The sequence below is a fragment of the Candoia aspera genome, chromosome 1 (assembly GCF_035149785.1).
Source record: "Candoia aspera isolate rCanAsp1 chromosome 1, rCanAsp1.hap2, whole genome shotgun sequence".
In the NCBI taxonomy this organism is placed as follows: domain Eukaryota; kingdom Metazoa; phylum Chordata; class Lepidosauria; order Squamata; family Boidae; genus Candoia; species Candoia aspera.
In genome coordinates this window covers 173,753,230-173,774,423 of record NC_086153.1, presented here as the reverse complement: position 1 = coordinate 173,774,423, position 21,194 = coordinate 173,753,230, and the positions used below count along the sequence as shown (strand labels likewise).

General features: G+C 37.4%; 1 protein-coding gene across 2 annotated transcripts; it reads right to left on the bottom strand.

Annotated features, from left to right (window-relative positions):
• Positions 1–510: 510 nt before the first annotated feature.
• MDH1B (malate dehydrogenase 1B) lies at positions 511–18,726 on the bottom strand. Of its 2 annotated transcripts, XM_063291716.1 has the most exons (10): positions 18,351–18,726; positions 17,093–17,235; positions 14,692–15,191; positions 13,548–13,689; positions 11,631–11,794; positions 9,981–10,120; positions 9,264–9,315; positions 5,505–5,564; positions 1,323–1,388; positions 511–760 (listed from the first exon to the last, which is right to left on the bottom strand). In XM_063291716.1, the coding sequence occupies exons 2-10, from the start codon at positions 17,209–17,211 to the stop codon at positions 684–686; spliced, it is 1,320 nt and encodes a 439-aa protein (XP_063147786.1). In that variant the 5' UTR covers positions 17,212–17,235; positions 18,351–18,726; the 3' UTR covers positions 511–683. The 2 variants fall into 2 exon arrangements, with proteins under 2 accessions (XP_063147786.1, XP_063147778.1); XM_063291708.1 differs by lacking the exon at positions 18,351–18,726 and having other exon boundaries at positions 17,093–17,492.
• Between the last annotated feature and the right edge of the window lie 2,468 nt (positions 18,727–21,194).

Below are 21,194 nucleotides of genomic sequence, written 5' to 3'. Positions count from 1 at the left end.
CCCAAATCCTACTCGATGCAGTCTATTAAACCATCCCTAGTTTATGTAGCCAAGGTTGGTGTGATATGCAGTCACAGGATCTGACTTTATTCACTTAAGAAGAAACCAGAGAACTAAATCATGATTTGTTCTTATCTTTCTTATTCTGGGTGAATAAAAACAGATGGATGAAGCCTAAATTCTGGTCACACATCAAGCTAAGCCACTGGTGGCTTGTTTATTGCAACTATTCATGGTTTGCCCTAGAATCAAATTCAGTCACACCCTCCTCAAATCTCAAGTCATCAGTTCAAATCGAATACATTTAAGCAGTTCATTTAAGCCGTATAATTCAAGATGTTTGGATCAGGAACACTTTTGCTTTTATTTCTGCATATTCACCCATTTGGCCAGTTTAACAGTTTTGTGTGATAAAAGAACTGGAAGTATGACTCAGTAGATATTATGACTAATGTGATGTCTAACTCAATGGAAGTCAAAATTCAAACAACTTTGAGAAGATGCCAGACATCAGGAAATATCAAAATAGTTTTAATTTGCAAAATAAATTTGACCAAATAAGACAGTATTCCTTCTTTACACTATATTTCTTTGAAGTACATCATACAGAGTTTTTCTACATTCACTGATGGAGCAATACAACTTTCATTTGCACATTACAGAATAGTTTTGCATTTAGCTTCTTAATCATCTTCAGCTTCAAAGTTTTGTTCTTCAGTATTTTTGGACTCATTTAGTTCATCAGTAGTACCTTCAGTTTCTGTAATTGACAGAATTGTTAGTTTTGCACATGCTCATCTACAAGGTATTCATCTTTTTTATTTCAAGAAAAGAAAGTAGATATACTGCATATTTTGGTTCTGCATCAATACTGATGAATACTTGTGAACCAAAGAATAATTTAGAATGAAAGACAAAAACAGTCTATGTACCCCAGGAGAAATAATGTTAGACTTTGGATGTGGGAAATGTGAATTTAAATCATGGATTAAGGATAGACTCATATGATGGTTTTAATAATGTGATCTCTCTTCCATTTTTGTACTTGTAAAAAATGGCTTGTTACAGGTTACCTGCAATCAATTCCCTGTCATCTGGGTGAAGTCCTTTAGATGCTAACAAAGGCTTGTGTGTATATGGTTGTACTTTTGACTTTTTAACGTTGCTTCTAATGCTACTTTTCTAATGCTAGAGATCAAAGGGCGTCACAGTGCACTTGGAGGTCATTTGTATTGCCAGTGGTGCCACACAAACATAAAACAAACTGGAAACAGTATAGCTAAAAAGGGCTACACAAAATAAACAGAATTTGTAAGATTTACCTTCAGCAATAGCTTGATCTTCACTTTCCAAGGCTATTCCTTGGTCACTTGAGGAAAATCTATGTTCTAAAAGAACCAAAATCAAAGATTAACCAATCTCACAAGCTTTGGCAACATGCATTGCCGTTCAAAGAGTGAAGGATGGATAGAAAAACATCCATCAGCACCACTCTACATGTTTTTCCCCTTATCAGTGTGTATCGATCTCTAATGATTTTTTTAAAAATATAATTTTATTAAATTTTAAAATATTACAATTGATATTCCTTAAAAAATCTTAGTTGTTAGCTTGTAATTTTATATATCGACTAAATGGCAATATTATATAACTAAATTACTATTTTTTAGACTACACACTTTAAAAAAAGAAAAACCTATTCTATAAAAGAGCTATATGGTGAGAAAAGAAATAAAAAAAAAATTCAATGCTCCCAGTTGCCTGGGAGCAGGGGAAAGATGAAAAGATGAAAGATGAAAACCTATAGAAAATGACAAAACAAACCAACCCTTAAAAATTTAAAACCTACAAACAAAACTAAAAATTCAACCCCACAAACAACAAAAGCAACAATCCTACACACACTTGTGTGGATGAGCATGTTTGTGTGTGTGCATACACACATGTGTGTTTATCAATCAATTAAAATTATGCAACTTTCTTCAATCTCAACATTATGATTCAATTTTTAAACAAGGAATTAAACCCAAAACATAGAGAACTGTATATTATCCAGTCTTGCCTCTTTGATACAAAGCTAATTCAAAGGCTGAGAGTTGACAAATTTCATTAAGCCAACTTTTAGAATCTGGGACACAAGCATTCTTCCATGAGTACCTAATTGTTATTATTATTATTATTTTTGCAACAATCCAAACCAATATATTCAAAGTTCTTCATTGAAAGTTTCCAAAAGTTTGGAACGTAGTTTGACAAAACATTAATATATTTAACCCTGGTAACAATGGTAACCAGGGACTGCTGGAACTGCCATTGCTAAGGAGCACAATCACGTGATGTTGCACTTTACAACCGCATTGCTTAGCAATGGAAATTTTGGTCCCAATTACCATCATTAAAGGCCTTCTCCAACACACTTAATGCCTCTGGACTTTCAGAGGCTATGAGGGCAATGGGGCCAAACAATGTACATAATAAGTATTTTAACAGTACAGTATGCAGTATTCAGCCTAAGGTAAACTATATTCCTTTCGTGAAATCTCAGAAGTTTTGAAAATATCACTGTGACTGGTTATTGCCTGCAATAAATAATTATACTTTTCTATAAATGTATTGCAGCCAATAACCAGTCACAATGATAGTTGTAATTACTTAATAGTTGATAAGGTAACTATTTATCAACTATTAAGTAATTAAATAGTTTAATTACTTAATAGTTGATAAGGTAACAATCGTACTATGAACCCATGTTTTCAACAACAAAAGCAGGAAAGTTTACCAGGTATTTTAAGATATGAATTGCTTCAAAGAGTCAATTATTCATGACAGGAAAAATCAGATTTAATTTTTAAGGCCCAAATACACCCAATTGCCTTCTCTGCTGAAACAGGAACCAAACCCTACTTTAATTAGAACCAAGAACCTGCCAAAATTGCAAGGGTACTAAATAATAGCTCTCAAGCTGAGCCCACAATGGTACTTAGTCCATTTCAATACACGATTAAGGTTAACAAGCCCAATGATATTGTTTAAAAATCAGAAAAACTGAAACTATTGTCATTATAAGACATAACTTTAACAAGGAGATCTTTGATATTTTGTTAACAATTTAGCCACTAACTTATCAATCTGTTTAAAACATTTAAGTGGAACCAACATAGGCACTGCTCTCAAAGATGCAAAATGAATGTTCCCAAAAGTAAGTCTATCCCACAAACCTACGAGTATTTTCATCTACTTCTTAATATCCTCTTTGATCTGGGGAATACATGTTGAAGTGTTCTTCTCTGCTAAACTGGATAATTTCCTGAGGATATTAATACCCCATGGATTTAATAACTTCTGGACAATAAACCTATTTTTTTTCCTTACAACTTTTAGAAACTTCTTGCCAATTGGTACAATATCTGATTTAGTCCAGTCTTGGTCTTGGGGTGGGCAACGTGTAACACAAGAGCTACAGAGAACTGCCCATAGCCTCCTCTGTGGCACTTAGCACCTGGAACCTGTGGCAGCCTCGGAACTTACTCTCATGGGCTTCTCAATGAATGTGTTTTACTCTTGCAACTGAAGACAGCAGACACAAATGTCTGTGACCCAAACAAAATTCCATCCTTCAGCACAATCTCTCTGGGTGCTCATAAAACTAACCTAATGGTGCAAGAAGCTAATAAATTGTGTTGCTATGTTGCCACAACATTCATGCAGCTGGCTTAAGAACAGAGTAGCTGAGTGAGTTCCAAGAGCGAAGAAGCATGTGGGAATGGCTTTCGGCTACTATTTACAATTACAGTTACAGAATTTGCATCATTTATATGATGTCGTGACATGTGTGATGTTATTTACTCCCCAACACACATTTTTGAGAGTTATCATGGAAAATGTATCAAAGCCATCCAATTACATCAGCAGTACTGCTGTTACGCATGCATTCACACCCTCCCAAGTTGACACAATAAAAAGTACTGAAAATCAATTTAGTCAAATTTGGTCATCATTTATCAGCTTCCTAGCTGAACTTGGCTGATTTAAAAAAGCTAAATAGGTTCAGACCTGGTTAGTAGTCAGACTGGAGACCACAAGGAAATCCCAGGGTTGTAGGGGAGACTGGGGAATAAGAAAAAAACTTCCTGGAAGAAGATAATCACTTCCCTACTGCTGACAATAAAATTATATATCTGGCCCATGAAATCATCAGGAATTGAGTGTGATTTGAAGACTTTATAGTTTATATTAGCAGACAATGTATTACTGTGCCTTTGCTTATCCAAAAGTTGTTGTGGACAGAAATACTGGATAAGGATGTTTAAAATCTTTGTCTCTGTTCTCCAAGTACATATGCATTGCAGTACAACTTATGCAAGTCAAGAATAAAGTTGTTAATTGCAGGATGCAAGAAACGGAATCCTTTAAAATGGGGAGGCACACAAACAGAAGTATAAATTTTGGGAAGAAATAGAGAACCTTTCTGCCTGAAAGACCTGCTGGCTCTAGGATATTTGACCTAACCCAGCCTTAGAGATCAGGCAATGAAAGGCGTGGGGTGAGGAGTGGGGGAGGGGTAACGGGTGGAAAGAATAGTTGGGGGGCGGCAAAGAGAGGGCGAGCTCATATATACAGTAAGACCCCAACTGTGGGTGTGGCAAAGAGGAAAAGAAAAGAGAAGGAGGGAAAGATCTGAAAGTAGCAGGGTATGGAGCTCCCTCCCCAGCCACAGGAAAACTGCGCACAAAGAAGAGGTCAAGGTGAGAAGGTACAAGGCATTGTGCAAAGAATAACGAAGCAATGATCGGCAGCCAAAGCAATGTGGGTATGTGACGAACTAGAAATTTCACTGGTGAAGGGATGCTGAAACACAACCTAGGGATCTAGGGCAAGAGGAGAAGGATGCTAGGAAGAGAGGGAGGAGACAAAAAAAAAAACACAAGGAACTGGTACGGAGCTTCAGAAGCATAGTCTATCTCAGTGTTTCTTAAAACTTTTCACTCTCAGAACCCCTTCTCACTTTTAAAAATTATGGAAAACCCCAAAAGAGCTTTTGTTTTTAATATATTTATCGATATTCAATGTATTAAAAATTAAAATTGATGCATTCGTCGAATATTTATTTATTGAATCACATAAAAATAACAATATTAAACCCATTAGATATTAACATAAATTTTACATGAAAAACTATTATTTTTAACAAATAAAAAATAATGAGAAGAGTGACATTGTTTTACATTTTTGCAAATATCTTCAATAGTTCTTTGTTACAGCAAGGGAGATGCACGTCAACACCCTACATATACAGGTTCTCAATTAATATTCCCTCTCTTTTTAAAAATTTGCTCTTGGCTTAGTCTGAGGGATCATTTCTTTAAAATTCAATGTTATTAATGTTCTTGCTATTTTGGTTTTTTTTAATGTTGTAAAAACATAGGAAAAATGTTTTAGGGGATGGTATTAATTGTTTTTAACTGTAGTTTTTAATTATAATACAAAACATTTCTTTGCCTTACCATCCTTCCCTTCAAAGTCTTGCTCTTCTTCTGCTGAATCACTGTATGCCACATGAACTTCTGTAAGAAACCATATTCATGTTTTGCCCTTTAATTATACTCATTCTATTAATGTGGAGAAGAATAAAACATACATTGCCAATTGGACATAAAATAACCGAGTTATCATGTCTGTATTTTGAGGTCTGCCAGAAGCCTTTTAGAAATAGTGTAAGATTAATCCAAAGAAAAAAAATCAAGCTAGTTAAAATGTTATTGTTATTGTTTGAAGTTAAAACTGCATTCCTATATTCACATGTCCGGGGGTTAGCTCCATGGAATTCGATTTGCATAGACATCTATTGAGTTACATTGTAAATCAAGGGTAAGTAAATTTGATGTGTCAGGGGTTGAACTCCAAAGGTAGCAGAGCTATTTTATTTATTTATATTTCTTTCCACACAAACAAATTGCCAGACCCTCCAATTCAGGAATTTAGTTGCAACTGTTTTCTCAAAGAATCAAGACAACTTAGGAACAAGCGCTTACTGCAAGCAGAAGAGCAACCAGATGAAACAGCTGGTGTAACACTGACTGATACATAAACACTCTTAATATATATAAACAATTAAAAGTAGGATGGTTGAATGAAAAGTAATCAATGCTCTAAGTCACCAACAGATGGCATACAGACATGCTAGAAGCTCTGACATGTTCTTTAACATCAGTAGTTTCACTTCAGTTGGCTGGAAGTTGCTGTGAGAAAACGTTGTGTTGCTATTGTTCATGAAATGGAAGCCTGAAGTGACTACTTGTTAGTGCACCTTAAGCAACAGCCGTGATTGAATTTTTGACTGCTGAAGGCTCCCTTTAATTGAAATTCACAGCTGAACGCAGATTGATTATGATGATGACTATGTTGATGCGAGAACTGTGTATCATTGAGCCAAAAAATGTAAAGAAGGTGAACTGGAAAAGCTGATTTGTGATCAAGAACAAAGTGGACGACAACCTATAATAGCAATCAACAAGTTTCATGTGAGAAAGACTGGCAAATTGATTGATTAAGGACAATCCACAGATCAAGCTTGGTATTTCACAGGAACATGTGAGTCATATTACTGATATTCTTCAGTATTGGAAAATTTGTGCAACATGGGTTCTTTCCATGCTGTTGGCAGAGATGAAATCTTCAAGAGTTGAAATTTGCAAGCAATTGTTGTCATGCTATGCAAATAAAGGTAAGGAATTTCTTCACAGCTTAGTGACAGTTGATTAAACATGGGGTCATCTTTATGAGCCACAAATGAAGCATCAGCCCATGGAATATCATCACAAAGCTTCACTTAACCTATAAAGAAAAAATCGAAGCGGAGACTTGGGCAGGAAAACTTATTGTTACAGATTTTGGGGATGCAGATGGTGTTATTCATATGGATTTCTTGAACCTGACACCATTTCATAGCACTAGATTGCAACACTCAACACTTTGGACCAATGATAACGCAGAGTTCAGAAGCACAAACTCATTCTGCTGCAACACAACAATACTAGGTCTCATACCTTACAAGCCACCCAAGACGTGATTGCAAAGTTGGATCTCACAGTCTTACACATACGCCATACATTCCAGACTTGGTGCCATATGACTTCCACTTTTCCCAAAACTGAAGGAATATCTTCATGAGCATCTGTCTGACTCAAATGAAGAGGTGGAAAGTATTATCAGGGCCTAGTTAAAGTATGGAGTTGTTTCATGGCGACTTTAAGGAGTTTGTCCATCGCTGGCAGAAGTGTATTGTGAATGGTGAAGTACGTAAGTATGGGGAGAAGTATATACAGGTAAAAAAGATGCTCAAGGATTTCAAGGATTTTTCTGTTTCATTTATTAAAATATCCCTATTTAAACTAAAGTTATAGAAGTGAAGACATTACTTTTCATTCAACCCTCCTATACTTCCCCTTTCCCTGCATTATCATCTGGCCAGTCTGAATCTAGCTTTTTGCTCCAATTTACCCACAAAAGACAGTGAAGTCTGTGTCCTTTTTCACAATAGATGAAGATAACACAATGTCTTTGACTGGAAACTTTTCCTTTCCCAAAGCCCAGACATGTGTGTTCATGCATGCACATATTTAATAACTTAAGTTTATCTCAACACATGTAGAGAACCCACCTTTGTAACAAACCCCCCCCCAGAAAAGAGCTGCAAATTATTTGTTTAATGGAAGATTAGGCTCTAGCACAGTGCTATGACAAGGCTTTGACACTAAGAGTCTGCACTTTTCTTGTTTCATTTTGAGAACAAAAGGAAGGATAATGCTTTTCTTCTGTTCTGAAAGAACTTAAAATGCAGCCTTTTCTGCCTTTTCTTCTTTGTAAAGGGAGTGTTCAATGTTAGAGCATTTTCTATTAATGCCAAAAATTGCTGCAACATCTTCTGGAAGTGAGAAAAAACAGGTTGCATGGAGAAGCTGGAAGAGTGGGTGGGTTGGGAAGAAATGGACAGGAGTTGAAGAAAGGTATTGTGGGGGAGACTGAGAAGGACCATAAAAAGTAGAGTAGCAACAAGAAAAAAGAATGAAGAGGCGGAGGAAAATACAGTCGACAGTAGGTAGGTAGGAAGCATAGCAGCAGTTGAGCAGAAGAAGAGAGGCTGTTGGGGGGGGGAATGTATGTAAAGTGCCTCACCCAATCAGGACTTATGAAGCTCAGAGGAGGCATGTTCTGCCCTCCTATGGTAGTCAGTAGTGATAACCACTGATAACCATACAAAACTGCATGTGGGGAGGTCTTGAGATCTCAAGTATAAGGCCAAATGAACACCTATACCACTCTAGTCTGAGAGTGAAAGCAATGAAAAAAGGAAGGTGTGCCATTCATAGCATCTACTTCTATGTTAGCAATAGCTCCCAGACTTCACTCAAGACTTCAGATCTTGAACTATGGTTTGCCTAGCGCTTAAAAAAAATGATAAATGTTTGAAGTTCTACAACTGCAAAACTGGTAAACAATGACAATTAATGGATAAAACAATATAAAGTATTTATTAGCAAAGATAGTAGGTAATTCAGTATTTTTTTTAAATTGTTTTGAAAAATCCACCAGAAATAATTCTTAACTCTCCCTTCCCTCACAACCCACCAATTTCATATATCTTCTGGAGATTAAGCAAATTATCACTCACAGAATATTAGTAATAATAACAGCAACAATGAAAACAAGGTTAAGTCCACAGGGCACTCCATTATATAAGCAGATTGTCTAAAGCAGCCTTTCTCAACGTTCTGACCCTGGAGGAACCCTTGAAATATTTTTCAAGCCTCAGGGAACCCCTCCACATTCAGGCTCAAATATAGGCCAGAAGTTACAAAATTATTATATTGGTTTCACATGTAGGCCTCTATATATGCACTAACAGTGTTCTTAAATTAAAAATAAAGAATGAAACATACCTCTTTAATGTGAAGTTGCCCAAATTTGAAATAATTTTTAAATAAATCATGATCTTCCAAGAAACCCCTAGTGACCTCTTGAGGAACCCTAGGATTCCATGGAACCCTGGCTGAAACCCTGGTTTACAGTATATGCCCCTCATCAATCAGGGATTCTCCAGTAATCTAATAATAGATACTTTATTCTACCACAGCTAAAATTTAAACATATTTCATCACTTTTATTCAGTTTAAAAATTTGGCAATAGAATATATAATTTTAAATTTGGGTTTCAAATGCTATTTGTACTGTTTGAGCACTAATATCTTGCTACTGATATTTACCTTTTCTTTGTGGATTCAGTTCTGCTACTTCACCTAAGGCAACTTGTTTTTCCTGGAAAGAAAAAAAAACCTGCATCAACTGGAGGTGATAAATTATTGCATTTATAATAACTTTGTTAACACAGCTTGCAAGACTTCTTTCATTAATACAGCTACTTCCTTGTCTTGCATAACATCCATGCATTTCTTCTAAATAATCTGTTAATCTGATGAGAATGGATTTGGTTTTCAGGATAATTATAATTTCCACAGAAATTAATGTAATTGTTGTTATTTTTGTAATAATTTTTGCTAGTTTTTATGTTCACAGAAATTTTATACAGATACGCGACTTGTAGCTGTTGCCCACAGATAAATTTAAAATCTTCAGCTTGTATTTTTGAATTCTGACTATTTACAAGAGACTTACAAGGAGTTCTGCAAATTATCTAATGCACTATGTAATCTGTCCCATTATGTACATATTCTTTTTTTCTGCTGTCCACAATAAGCACCTAGCAAACCATATAGAAAATATTTCAATTTAATTTTATTGTTTAAATTTAAATGTCAATGAAATATAACAGCTAGACACTAGACTCTAAATGACTAACAGTGTCTTAGTTGATTTGCAGATAAGGCTTCCTTTGTAGAACAGAGATAATATCTTGATGAGAGCTTTCTAGACTATCCAACTAAAAGAACAAATTATGGGAGCAATATACAATATAATTTTACCCGAATTAGATCACAGGCCAGAATCATAAGATATGCTTGGGTTTTCTCATTAATTTCTACTTCTGTAAAGATCTCCCAGCTGCCATTCTCAAACCTTACAGGCATTGAATAGACAATCCCCTCAGGAAGTCCAAATTGACCTAGGGAACAGAAATAAATCCTTTCAAAAATATTTAATATACAGATAATAAATCTGTAATTAACACATACTTTTTCTATTCCATTTAAGCATCACAAAAATATGGTGCACATCCCACCATTCTGACTTTAAGAAAATACAACAGAATCACAAGAACTGACTTTGAGCAATAAATGCTCTTCTCTGGTCTAGGAATTACTTTAGCTGCTATGCTGGATAGAGTAGAGGTGAACTGCTCCAACCACTATAACCTAGGTTTAATCTACTGTATGTTTTTTAGACATGGTCACTAATACAGGTACAATCTAGAGAATATTATAATATTTTACAGATATATAAAGAGAAGTTATGAATTTAGTAAATAAAACTTTGTACTAAATCTTACTGATGCATGATGTTACAAATCCATCTACAGAATCAGAAACAAAAACCCAAGAGAGCATCATTAGAGAGTAATACTATTTCTGAATGTACCAAGTTGTTGTTCATTAAAAAAATCCTCTTAAATTACCTCAAGGTCTCATTTTTCCTGATGCACACAAGGATCTCACGCAACACTCCCCCAAAATAGGGACTCATTATCAGTGTTGGAACAGGCTGATTATTATAATAAATACTATAAATAAGTTACACATAAATGAACAAAGTTTCTGTAATATGCAGGCCGGCAAGACAGCCAGATTAATTTGATGCCAGAGCTGTATGCAGAGCCATACAAACAACTCTTAGATATCCACAAATATAATATCTGAGAAGTAGTTGGCATATTATAACAAAGTGGGAACAGTAGATTTACACTTCATGCATGTGTCTACTTTTATCTATAACAAAGTGAACAATGGATAAAGACAGAAGCATTCATGAAGATTACATCTAATGTTCCTGCTTCAGCTAGATTTCTCAATTGAAACTCAGAGAATTGGTTCATGCTTAAATTAAACCTTATTAAATCACTGGAGAAAGCCAGTTTGATGTAGTGTCTATGGCATCAGGCTAGAAACTGGGAGACCGTGAGTCCTAGTCCCACCTTGAGCACAAAGCCAGCTGGATGACCTTGACTCTCTCTCAGCCCTAAGGAAGCAGGCAATGGCAAACCACTTCTGAAAAACCTTGCCAAATAAACTGCAGGGACTAGTCCAGGCAGCTGCCAGGAGTCAAAACTGACTTGAAGGGACAAAATCATCATCATCATCATCATCATCATCATCATCATCATCATCATCATCATCATCATCATCATCACATTAATTATGAGTCTACTCCAAGAGGAGGGAGTGGTGTCACTAGCGGTATATGCATGGCAGCCATCTGCAGCCTTTGCATCCAGATCACACTGCTAGAATGGCTGTGCATGTAAAGAGGCACAGGGCTTCAATCACACAGCCACACTTGCCATCTTGACTTTTTTGATCCCTGTGCAGATACCCTTGCTGAAAATATTCAGCTTTGGTGATAATGGCTTCAAGTGTCACGAAAATAAGTGCGACAGAAAAGCTTTTCAGGACATTTACCTTCACTAATTACTCCCAAGGAGACCACTTCTCCAGGAGGGGATCCTTGGTACCAGTATTTCAGCACAGTAGCAATGGTATGCGCAGGTGCTATTCCTAAACCACGAGTTCCCCAAGAACTCAGCGAACTCAGTGAAGCCACAAATTCAATTTGCATCCATTCACTGTCAACAAGAAAGTACAACTTTTCTTAAACATAATAAAGAAAACAAATGTAAAATGTCCTCTGTAGAGAGGAGTCTTGAGCTTTTTTCAAGAAATTTAAGTCTCATATCCCCAGCCTTATATATTCCACAATGTCCTCAGCTACAGTAGTTTGTAATGGTGTGGGAGGGCCAGATACAGTAACTGTAAGATGTCCCTCTACTTTGACTCCTCCATTTCAAGCTGGAGTTGTCAGGTTTCAGTCCAGAGATGCCTTCTTTTATCTTTAATCTATTAATAATAAGTGACACGGCATCATCTCCTGTCAGCTTTCCCTATAGTTCTTCAGTGAGCAGCCTTCCTTTGCCTGCTGAAAGAAGCAAGACTCCAAAGGTGCTGTGGTGGTGGGGAAAGTCATGGTTTTGGAAAGACAAGGAAATCTCCAGCCTGCAAACTCGAAGCTAGTCATAGGACAAGTCAAGAATATGCGGCTGTTAGCAACAACAGCAACAACCTCAGAAATAAGTATCTAGGTAAGTTTGTTTCCAGGTGCAATTCAAGATTCTGGTAATAACTTATAAAATCATACATGGTTTAGGATCTACAAGACCACTTGCTTTATGTAGAATCTGCCCACCCAAGGTTGGTTAGTAGACAATGCTTGTTAAAAGTCCCCATGGCCCACCCCCTGTGAGGGGCAGCAGGAGGGGACTTGGAAACAAGCCTGTGCTGAAGCTCCCCTCCTGTAGAACCCACTACCCTTAAAAGTAAAAATGCACTTTTATTATTAATATTTAGAAAGTTGTTAAAAACATTATTCAGGCAGTCAATTTTGTATCAGAGATGTGATAATTAGGAATTTATGGAGTTAACTAGAGTAAATATTATGATTTTACAGATTGTATTGTCAAACTACCTAGATTTGCTCAATAAAGATATTTGTAAAAAATAAAAATTCAGGAAACAGTATTTAGAAACAATTTTGGCAGCAAAATATGCTGCCAAAATATGCTCTCAAAATCCTGTCAAGTAGGACTTTAAAAGAGCACTGGATTAATGCTGTTGATTGCCAGAGCAGCCCATTTATTTATTTTTTAAATTATTTTAAAGCAAAATACCAAGTTTTAGGTCATGACATCCTTTCATAATATGGCATTACGTACAAAGTTAGAAAGTATATCACAGAATTTTTAACTTGTGCCAGAGTTCTAGAACTCTGTTGGTAGAAGTAAAGATATGGGAAGATGCTTAATTTCAAAATGTTTACATACTTCTACAGCTATCATTTTGGATGTTGAACATAAACCAAAGTGTTGATGTTACAATGCAATTTTAAATTTAGGTAGACAGCAATCTTACTACTTTAAAATTAGCCACAAAATGTCTAGTAAATTAAATTTAGGGAATTTAGAGATAGTCCTGAAAAGACTCAGACATATATTTCTTAGAGCAAGCAACAGTGTAGGCAGATATGCTTTATTACAGCCAACGGCCAGCAGTTCAATAGACATAATTGTTTATTATTTCATTTTTCAAGTCTATCAGTTAGATGCTGCTTTTCTTTTCAGGCAGCAACAAAGAAAACAGTCACTTCAAAACAGAATTTTGAAGTGACTAAGATTTTTTTTTTAATGCAAAAACATGCAAGGAACTGTGAAATAGGTTAAGGACTACAGCAGATTTATATGGCATAAACATTTTATAAATTTTCCATGTTTCTATAATATTTCAAGAACTGCATAATACCAATTTTTTTTAAATCAGAAAGAATACCGATCAAACAGCACATCCAACAAAGGACGAAAAAAGCTTGGTGGGCCCCAGATGGCACTGTCATATCTATATAGCTCTGTTTTACTCAGATCAACGAAGCTACTGCCACTGATGTTTCCCCAGACTATGAGATTTTTTATTCCTATTAAAGACAACAATGGAAAACTGAATGAACAGACAAGCAAGACCAAAGATTAATCTATTTCAGCATCCTATTTGCCACTAAAATGCCTCAGATAATCCCATAAGCAGTCAATAATGGTCCCTGTAACTGTTCCCCAGCATAGTCCCTGTAATTGTTCCCTAGAGGTACCATGTAGCCAACATGGTCAGTAGCATAAATAACAGCTATCATTTGTGTGGGCTTTATCTGACTCCTTCACATCCTCTTCCCTAAAGCACCAGAATTCCTTTACATTCATGCACAATGATATGGAACAACTTGCCTTCCATGTGCATCCAAACACTCAAAATGTGCATCCCTGCAAAATCACGCCATTACTATCTAGAATCCATTTATCACCTCATGAGTTAGGATCCTTCCGTATGGCTTTAGAGAGTATAGAGGACGTCCCAGGAGAAGAGCAACACATCTGCACTTCATTCCCATGGCCCTGACTCCCAATTTTTCTGAGAATATTGTTGGGGGGGGGGGGGCTTACAAAGAGACTCAGACTAGCCCCTTCCCATCTCCCTGGAGTGTAAGAGGAAGAAGAAGGGAAACATGGACTAATTTGCAGGATTCCATTATTATAGACTATCTCAATACAGTATAATTCTAGTCTTCTTGTGTAGTTTCTTTCCAGATCTGGTCTATCCAGGAAGCCTGACATCAACCTTACATATCTTCCCATTTTCACTTTTCTCCCTCTTATACCCAGGGAGTCAGCAGAGTGGGTATTGGGGGGAATAGTCTAAGTCTCTTCGTAACACTCTTCCAGCTCTCTGGACTTAACACATATTTCTTCTGCACCTGGTGTTTCCCTAATAGCCTCTAGATTCCCTCTCCAAGGTCATCTCTCTGGCCTTCTACATACAAGCTTTAATTTTCATCTATAATTTGTCTTTGCTACAGTTTTAAACATAATTTGAGACAAAAATAGTCCAAACTAATTCAATGATTAAGCACCAGTCTGTTACTTACCTGCTGAGTGCATTTGCATTTTTCTTGCTATCATAGCCTTGGCTTCACTTTCTAAGAGTGTAGCAAGAGTGACAATATTATGAGGATTTATAGATGGTGCATGTATCATAAGCATTAATGACTTAAGGTTGGCAAAAGTTTTTCCCATCACAATAATTCTGACATTGCTTTTGGCATTCTGCTCTATCAAAGGGCCATATATTTTACATTGATTGGTCACTTGGTGGACACAGTCTTCAAGCGTTGGAATTGTTTTCTGTAGGATGTCATCAAACAAAATGATGATATCAGCATCAAGGAAAGCGTCCTCCAGTTCAGTGTGGCAGGTGACACTACGAAGGACTGGGGATGCTAAATCTTGAGTCTCCATAACAACACTCTGAAGCATTTCTTTGAAACTGCTTCTGTCAAACAAATGAAGGCTGACTTCAGTTTCCATTCCAAATATTTCTCCATTGGTTAATAAAGGGATCAGATGATAGCAGGCATGACTGCATGCCCTGATTAAGAAAAAAGTGATAAAGAAAACCATTATTTTTGAAGCAGTTGGTACCAATGGAATTTATTTTTCAGCTCTTTGTGGGCAGGTTGGTGGCAGTGGTGAAATTTTGCAAAGCAAGTAGCAAAAAAGAGAGATCAAGGCCTCCTCAGTCAATCAAATCCCTCACAATACATTAGCATAAATATACATTGGAAGAATAACGGCATGTTACATAGCAATTACCCTGTGTGCTGCTGCTTTTCTGATTTTGTCCATGCTTGCATAAGCATCTGGAATGGGGGTGGACTAATCCTGAGAATAACAACTGCACTAGCAGTGATACTTCAGCTTTCCTCCCAGATATCTATGAAGTGCTTTCTTCCCTCTTTTTAAAGGGAGATTTTGCAAAGTAGCTGGGGAGATTTTTAGCCGATCTTTGAAGTAAAATAAGACTTATTTGATGCAAGCTCCATGTAGTTTTCTTGGCAACAATATGGAAGTGGCTTGCTATTGCCTTCTTCCAGCATATTTTCTGAACTTCCCATTCTAACCCACAGCCTGGATTTCCTGGTGGTTGTTCTGCCAAGTGTCCAAGCAGTGATCAGGTGCTCAGACAATTGGTTCTTTTAGAACCAGAGACAATAAGCACGCCAGTGGATAAAGAAACTTTAAGCTTTATTATAAACTTAAGCAAACAGAGTTAAACAGAAACACAGTTTAAACCAGAAACACAGTTTAGGCAGATTATACAAAAGCATAATAAGCATAAAGAGAGAAATCATAGCATACCTAAGCAAGATGACACCCTATCTCCCCTATGCTGCCAGGAGCCCTTCAATAAGGACAGTGGAGATACCTCCGGGTGGCTTAGTGTACACAGCACCCAGTGCTCAGGTCTGTGCACAGGCTCCCAAAACTCCAAAAGCAAGCCCAGTTTTTATCCAAGTCTGGCCCTCCAGCCTCATGACCCTGTTTTCATGGTTGCAGGCTATGAGACCTGACCTTGACTAGGAAGCTTCCCAAGAACCAAAAACACCTGTCTACGACATCATCCAAGAGCCTGGGAAGTTTTACAGATCTTAACAAAACAATCTGGGGGTTTTCTCTTCTCTCTCTCCCCACTCCAAACAAAGATACATTCTGGAGGGCTGTTGGAGGAGTGGACTTACAAACTTTCAGTCTTGTGGTTTTATTCCCCCCCCCATGCCAAACAGAAATAAAAACAAGCCAATTAAACATCAGCATAACTCAACTTAAACTCTAATCTTTGTGTGAGGGAGAAAATCAACATATGTCACTTAACTCCTCGAAATAACAATGGTCTTCCGCATTGCCACTACAGTGGTTTTCCACCCAAGTGCCAACCAAACTGCTTAGCTGTTCAATATTAACCAAATTCAGTTATGTGATCTGATAAATATTAGACCCTTCGCCAAACAATTACACCTATGTATGTAGGGTAGTTGAAGTATATATTTAGGAGATTATATACAAACCTGTAGGAAATGTGATGATAAATATTTATGCATTTCCCCATTTTCTTTAATCACAAAAAATTGATGGAACAAAAGAAAACCTACAGTTCAATGGCAGTAACACATCTTGGAGTCAGCAATATACAAATTCTTATCTTGAGCCAGCTGAGCAGCATGATCAGATAGATGGCAGGGATCAACTGCTGTTTTCCCATAGGTAATGTCAATGGGACAGTGGCAATCTGCAGTTGGCCACTAAAGAGGAATGATTAAATTCTTGATGTCAGCTTGGCAATCTTGGCATCACAATAAAAGAATGCACTCGTTCGTATATGTGTTCCCAATTCAGCAAATATGCCTGACTCTGTGACTGCTGTATTAATAAGAAAAAAATGAATTAGGTTAAAGTTTATCAGCCTCTGTTGTTTCGTTTTCATCTTCTCACCTGTTGACCCAAATGTGCAAGGGGTTGATAAGACTTCTCAGTTCTTCCTCTTCTGTTTTAATTTCTATGCAAGTCTGCAAGTTCTCCTTAGCTATTCGGAACATCTCTTCAGTCATCATGTCTGATGTGATGTTATAGTATTGCTGAAGTTTAAAAAGGGTCATCAGTAAATATCCATTTATCTCAAGTTCTGAAGACCAAAACACATTTTACAGTATTGCAAAAATATAGAAATAGTAGTAATAACAGAATTGTAAGAGCTTGTCTCATCTATGATGTTAGCTGTCCAAGAAGAGGAGGATATAAATAGTAAAATAATAACATGAGGTGGGAAGCAGATTTCAGTTTTGCCGGATTTTCTTTTTGCTAGACCTCCACTTCTACTACAGAGAGTCAAGAGCAAAGACACATGCTTGGAGTTGAAAAATATGGTGCCTCTGAGCATTTCTTGGTCTAGGGATTTTTTAGGTCCAGATTTGAACTTATTCAGAGTTCCTACAAAAAATCTGGTGACTCCATGGACACAGGCATACAGTTTTACTGGGGACAGGTGCAGTAGTGTTTTGTTTTCTTCCCAGTTTAACCCACAGCTCTGAAATTTTCTGGTGGTTTCCCTTCCAAATCCTACTTCTGCATAGCTTTTTAAGATCAGTGAAGATCAGCTGCTGAGTGCTGCCACCCATCTTGGCACTTCCCAGTTTACTTCCCCAAAAGTCCATTTATCACTATACTCAGTTTTCTTCCTTTCAACATCCTTACATTCTGTTGCTGCTACTTAAAAAGTAACTTGGAAACAAAAACTCTTGCTAATCTACTACACACCACCTATTGATCTAGCTCAAGAGTAGATGGGGTTCCACCACCAATTATCTGGGTGATTGGCAAGATTCTTTAGAATTACTTTATCCAGTGAATAAAGTTCCACAATTACTTGTTAGAAGTATTTTCCTGATTACTGAAATTACCTCATTATTCTTTCAAAGAACTTCCTGCTTACTGCCCTATCCCATTTACCTTAATAACTGTTCTACCCCTTTATATTATGTGTTTCAAATGTCCTTCAATGAGATTTAGATATTTTACTGACATATTAAGTTCCCATTCACTAACTCCCTAACAGTTTTAATTAAGCTGACTGATGCACTGTGTTGAGAGTTATGATTAAACATGCACTGAATTTTGGCTAGTCTGAAAACAAATAAAGACAGATTGATGAGAAAGAAGAAACCAGCAGAAAAGTCAATATGCAACTTTTTACCTGAGCATGTTCTAGAAATTCATTGAATCCTCCTAGAAGAAGGCCTTTTCCCCCACGGTCCAACAGTTCTCTCCAAATAATTGGGGAGCGTTTGTGTTTCCAGCCATTCTCATTACAGATCTCCTGCAGCCACTTCTAAAGATAAATGCCCTCAAATTAAGCATAACATGCACTGCTAATGTGTACAAATCCATAAATGGCTTTCATAGCAATGTTGAAATAATCATCCTTTCATTTTCTACAATTATCCAAACACTCTTCCTTCATACAGAACAAAAGGCTAATGTGAAGAATATATTTGTGAATAGAATGTAAGAGTGGATGCAGGCAAGTTCATCAGGGTGGAGGAAAGCTCACACACCAGCAGGACAACATGCCCATCTGGTAACATTTGGCACCCATATTTGGGCACCCAGAGCCAGTTCAGCCTGCAGGATGAAATACATTCTCCATTTTTGATTTACATACTATCAGGTTGGAGGAGACTTTGGTGATTCTGCAATAATTATTTCGAAGAAAAAAATCTAATTTATCTCAGTCCAAGCTAAAGCTAAAGCAACACAGATGAAGCTTTTGTCAATATGACATCAATATATCAGTTCTTATCCATCAATAAATATTAAAGAAATATAAAGCAATATTTATTGTAGATTTGTTGTATATATTGTAGATTTGCCAAATTTCATTTTATGCCCCTAAACTATCATACATTTGAATATAATGTTACATATAACCAAATTCAATGGTTAGCAGAGTTCAGTAGCTTTCTTCATCATTGTCTCAATATAATTATTTTTATACACTGTATATTTATCTTATCTGTCTCTTCTGCCACCTGTAAAGATGCTTCTGATGGTTAATGGATTCCAAAAGTAGAGAATCTCCTCAGTAGTGAATCAGACTGAAAACTTTTTACCTCCCAATTGTCAGGATGTTGAACAATCTTGTGTATCCTGAAGTTAGGCAAATTTTTCTGCAGATAGTCAGCTAGGAGTTCTGCCTTAGCATAATACGGGCAATCTGCCCTACCTGGAAATTAAGTAGTTAATAAAAATTGTACACATTTATAAACTTGTGATTTCTTTATTGGATTTATATCCCACCTTTCATTCAAGAGCTCAAGGCAGCATACACAGTGCTGCTTCTTCCTATTTTTCCCCACAGCAACCACCCAGTGAGGGAGGTTGGGCTGAAAGAGGACTGATCCAAAGTCACCTGAAACTTCTATGGCTGAGGGTGGATTAGAACTTGGGTCTCCCCAGTCATTGCAGAACCATGGTAATGTTGAAATAATTTGATATTAATAATTAGAGCAGCAGAGTATAATAATGATCAAAGTCCACCAACAACACATTATTTCCCAGACACAATATCTGTACACAACTTTGATAATTTTTTTTCAATTGAGAAGGCAGGTGTGTTATTCTGAAGATTTTATTGAAATAAGCCATAAAATAGGAGTTGGATTGCTTAGGCAATTCATTGACTTTGTCCTTGTAATTTGATTTTGCAGCCCTTGATTGATTAGAAGACACTGAAAACAAACCAGGAAACGGGCTAAAGTTAGTTTATACAATTGGCCCTACGGAATTTGGGCACCAAAAAAACCAGACTGGAAACAAAGATTTAAAGGTTTATGACTCTCTTTGCTGCCATCTAGTAGTTGAATGAATTGTGCAGCCCAGATACAGCAGGCCGTATACAATGTTTCTAACACAGAAGTTATGGCTGGATTCATACTGTGTTAAATTATAATTCGTTTAATCAAGATTTATTGAATAATCCACAACAGGCTGAATTCATACAATATGCTAAACCATTACAGTGGCTGGGTCATACAAGTCTGTATGCTAAAACCAAACAAACCAAATTAGAGCTTAAGCCTGAGCCCCTAATTTGGTTTGCTTAAATGACTTTGGATTAGTAGGAACCACTCAACTATTGTTGCCGTGCACTGTCTATTTATGGATTTGGTTTTTACCTGCCGCGATTTGACAGACTCTTGGAGGCTTACAAATACAATAAAAATCCAGTCCAAAAAGCAAAATTGCGAAAACTGAGTGTGATACGTAGATGACAAAAGGTTTAAACGCCTTGTTGTCTCTGTCTCAGGAAGACACGACTTCCAACCGGGAAGCCTTTTTCTTCTTAGAGTATCTGCAAGCCGCCCCCATCAGTCTGGGCGGTCTATAAAGAAGCATGAAACTAACAACGATACAGGGAAGAAAAGGAGAGGCCAGCCTAGTCCAAAAGCATTCAGTCATCCTCAACCAGCGGGGCTGTGTACGAGTCAACTTAGAGGAGCTTCCCCCTCACCTGCCAGAACGAACTTCGCCATCGAGCAACAACAGCGGCGAGAAATCCGAGAAGCTCCGGGAGGTTGCCTAGCAACTAGGCGCGCACAGTCCGACGGGAGGCGAAAGCGTGACGCCTTGGCAACTGACTTATTTTGTCCTCTTGAGGCAATCGTACCTCGCAGAAGGGATTCTCCGTTGCGTCGCATGAGAATTTGCATCACCAGGGTTCTTGCTTTGAGTGTCTCGCGCGGAAGGGCAGGTAAATGGAACGGGCCGCTTCAAAGTCTGCAGGCGGGGTGGGAGGACACGCGCCTCTCTCGATCCCGCGCGGGTTGGGGTAAGGAGGGCGTGGCAAAGGCGCCTTGCACTTTTCTCGCGTTCGGATCAGGAGGGCTGGGCGAGGCCGTGGCTTACTGTCCTTGGTGCAATTCTCAGTAGTGAAAAGCTGCATGGATTTGACAATGGTTTCGGTGTCTGTCTTTTCTAATAGCGCACAAGCACAGGTTGCTTAGAATCTAATAAAGAGAGGGTGACGTTGCTTCTGTTG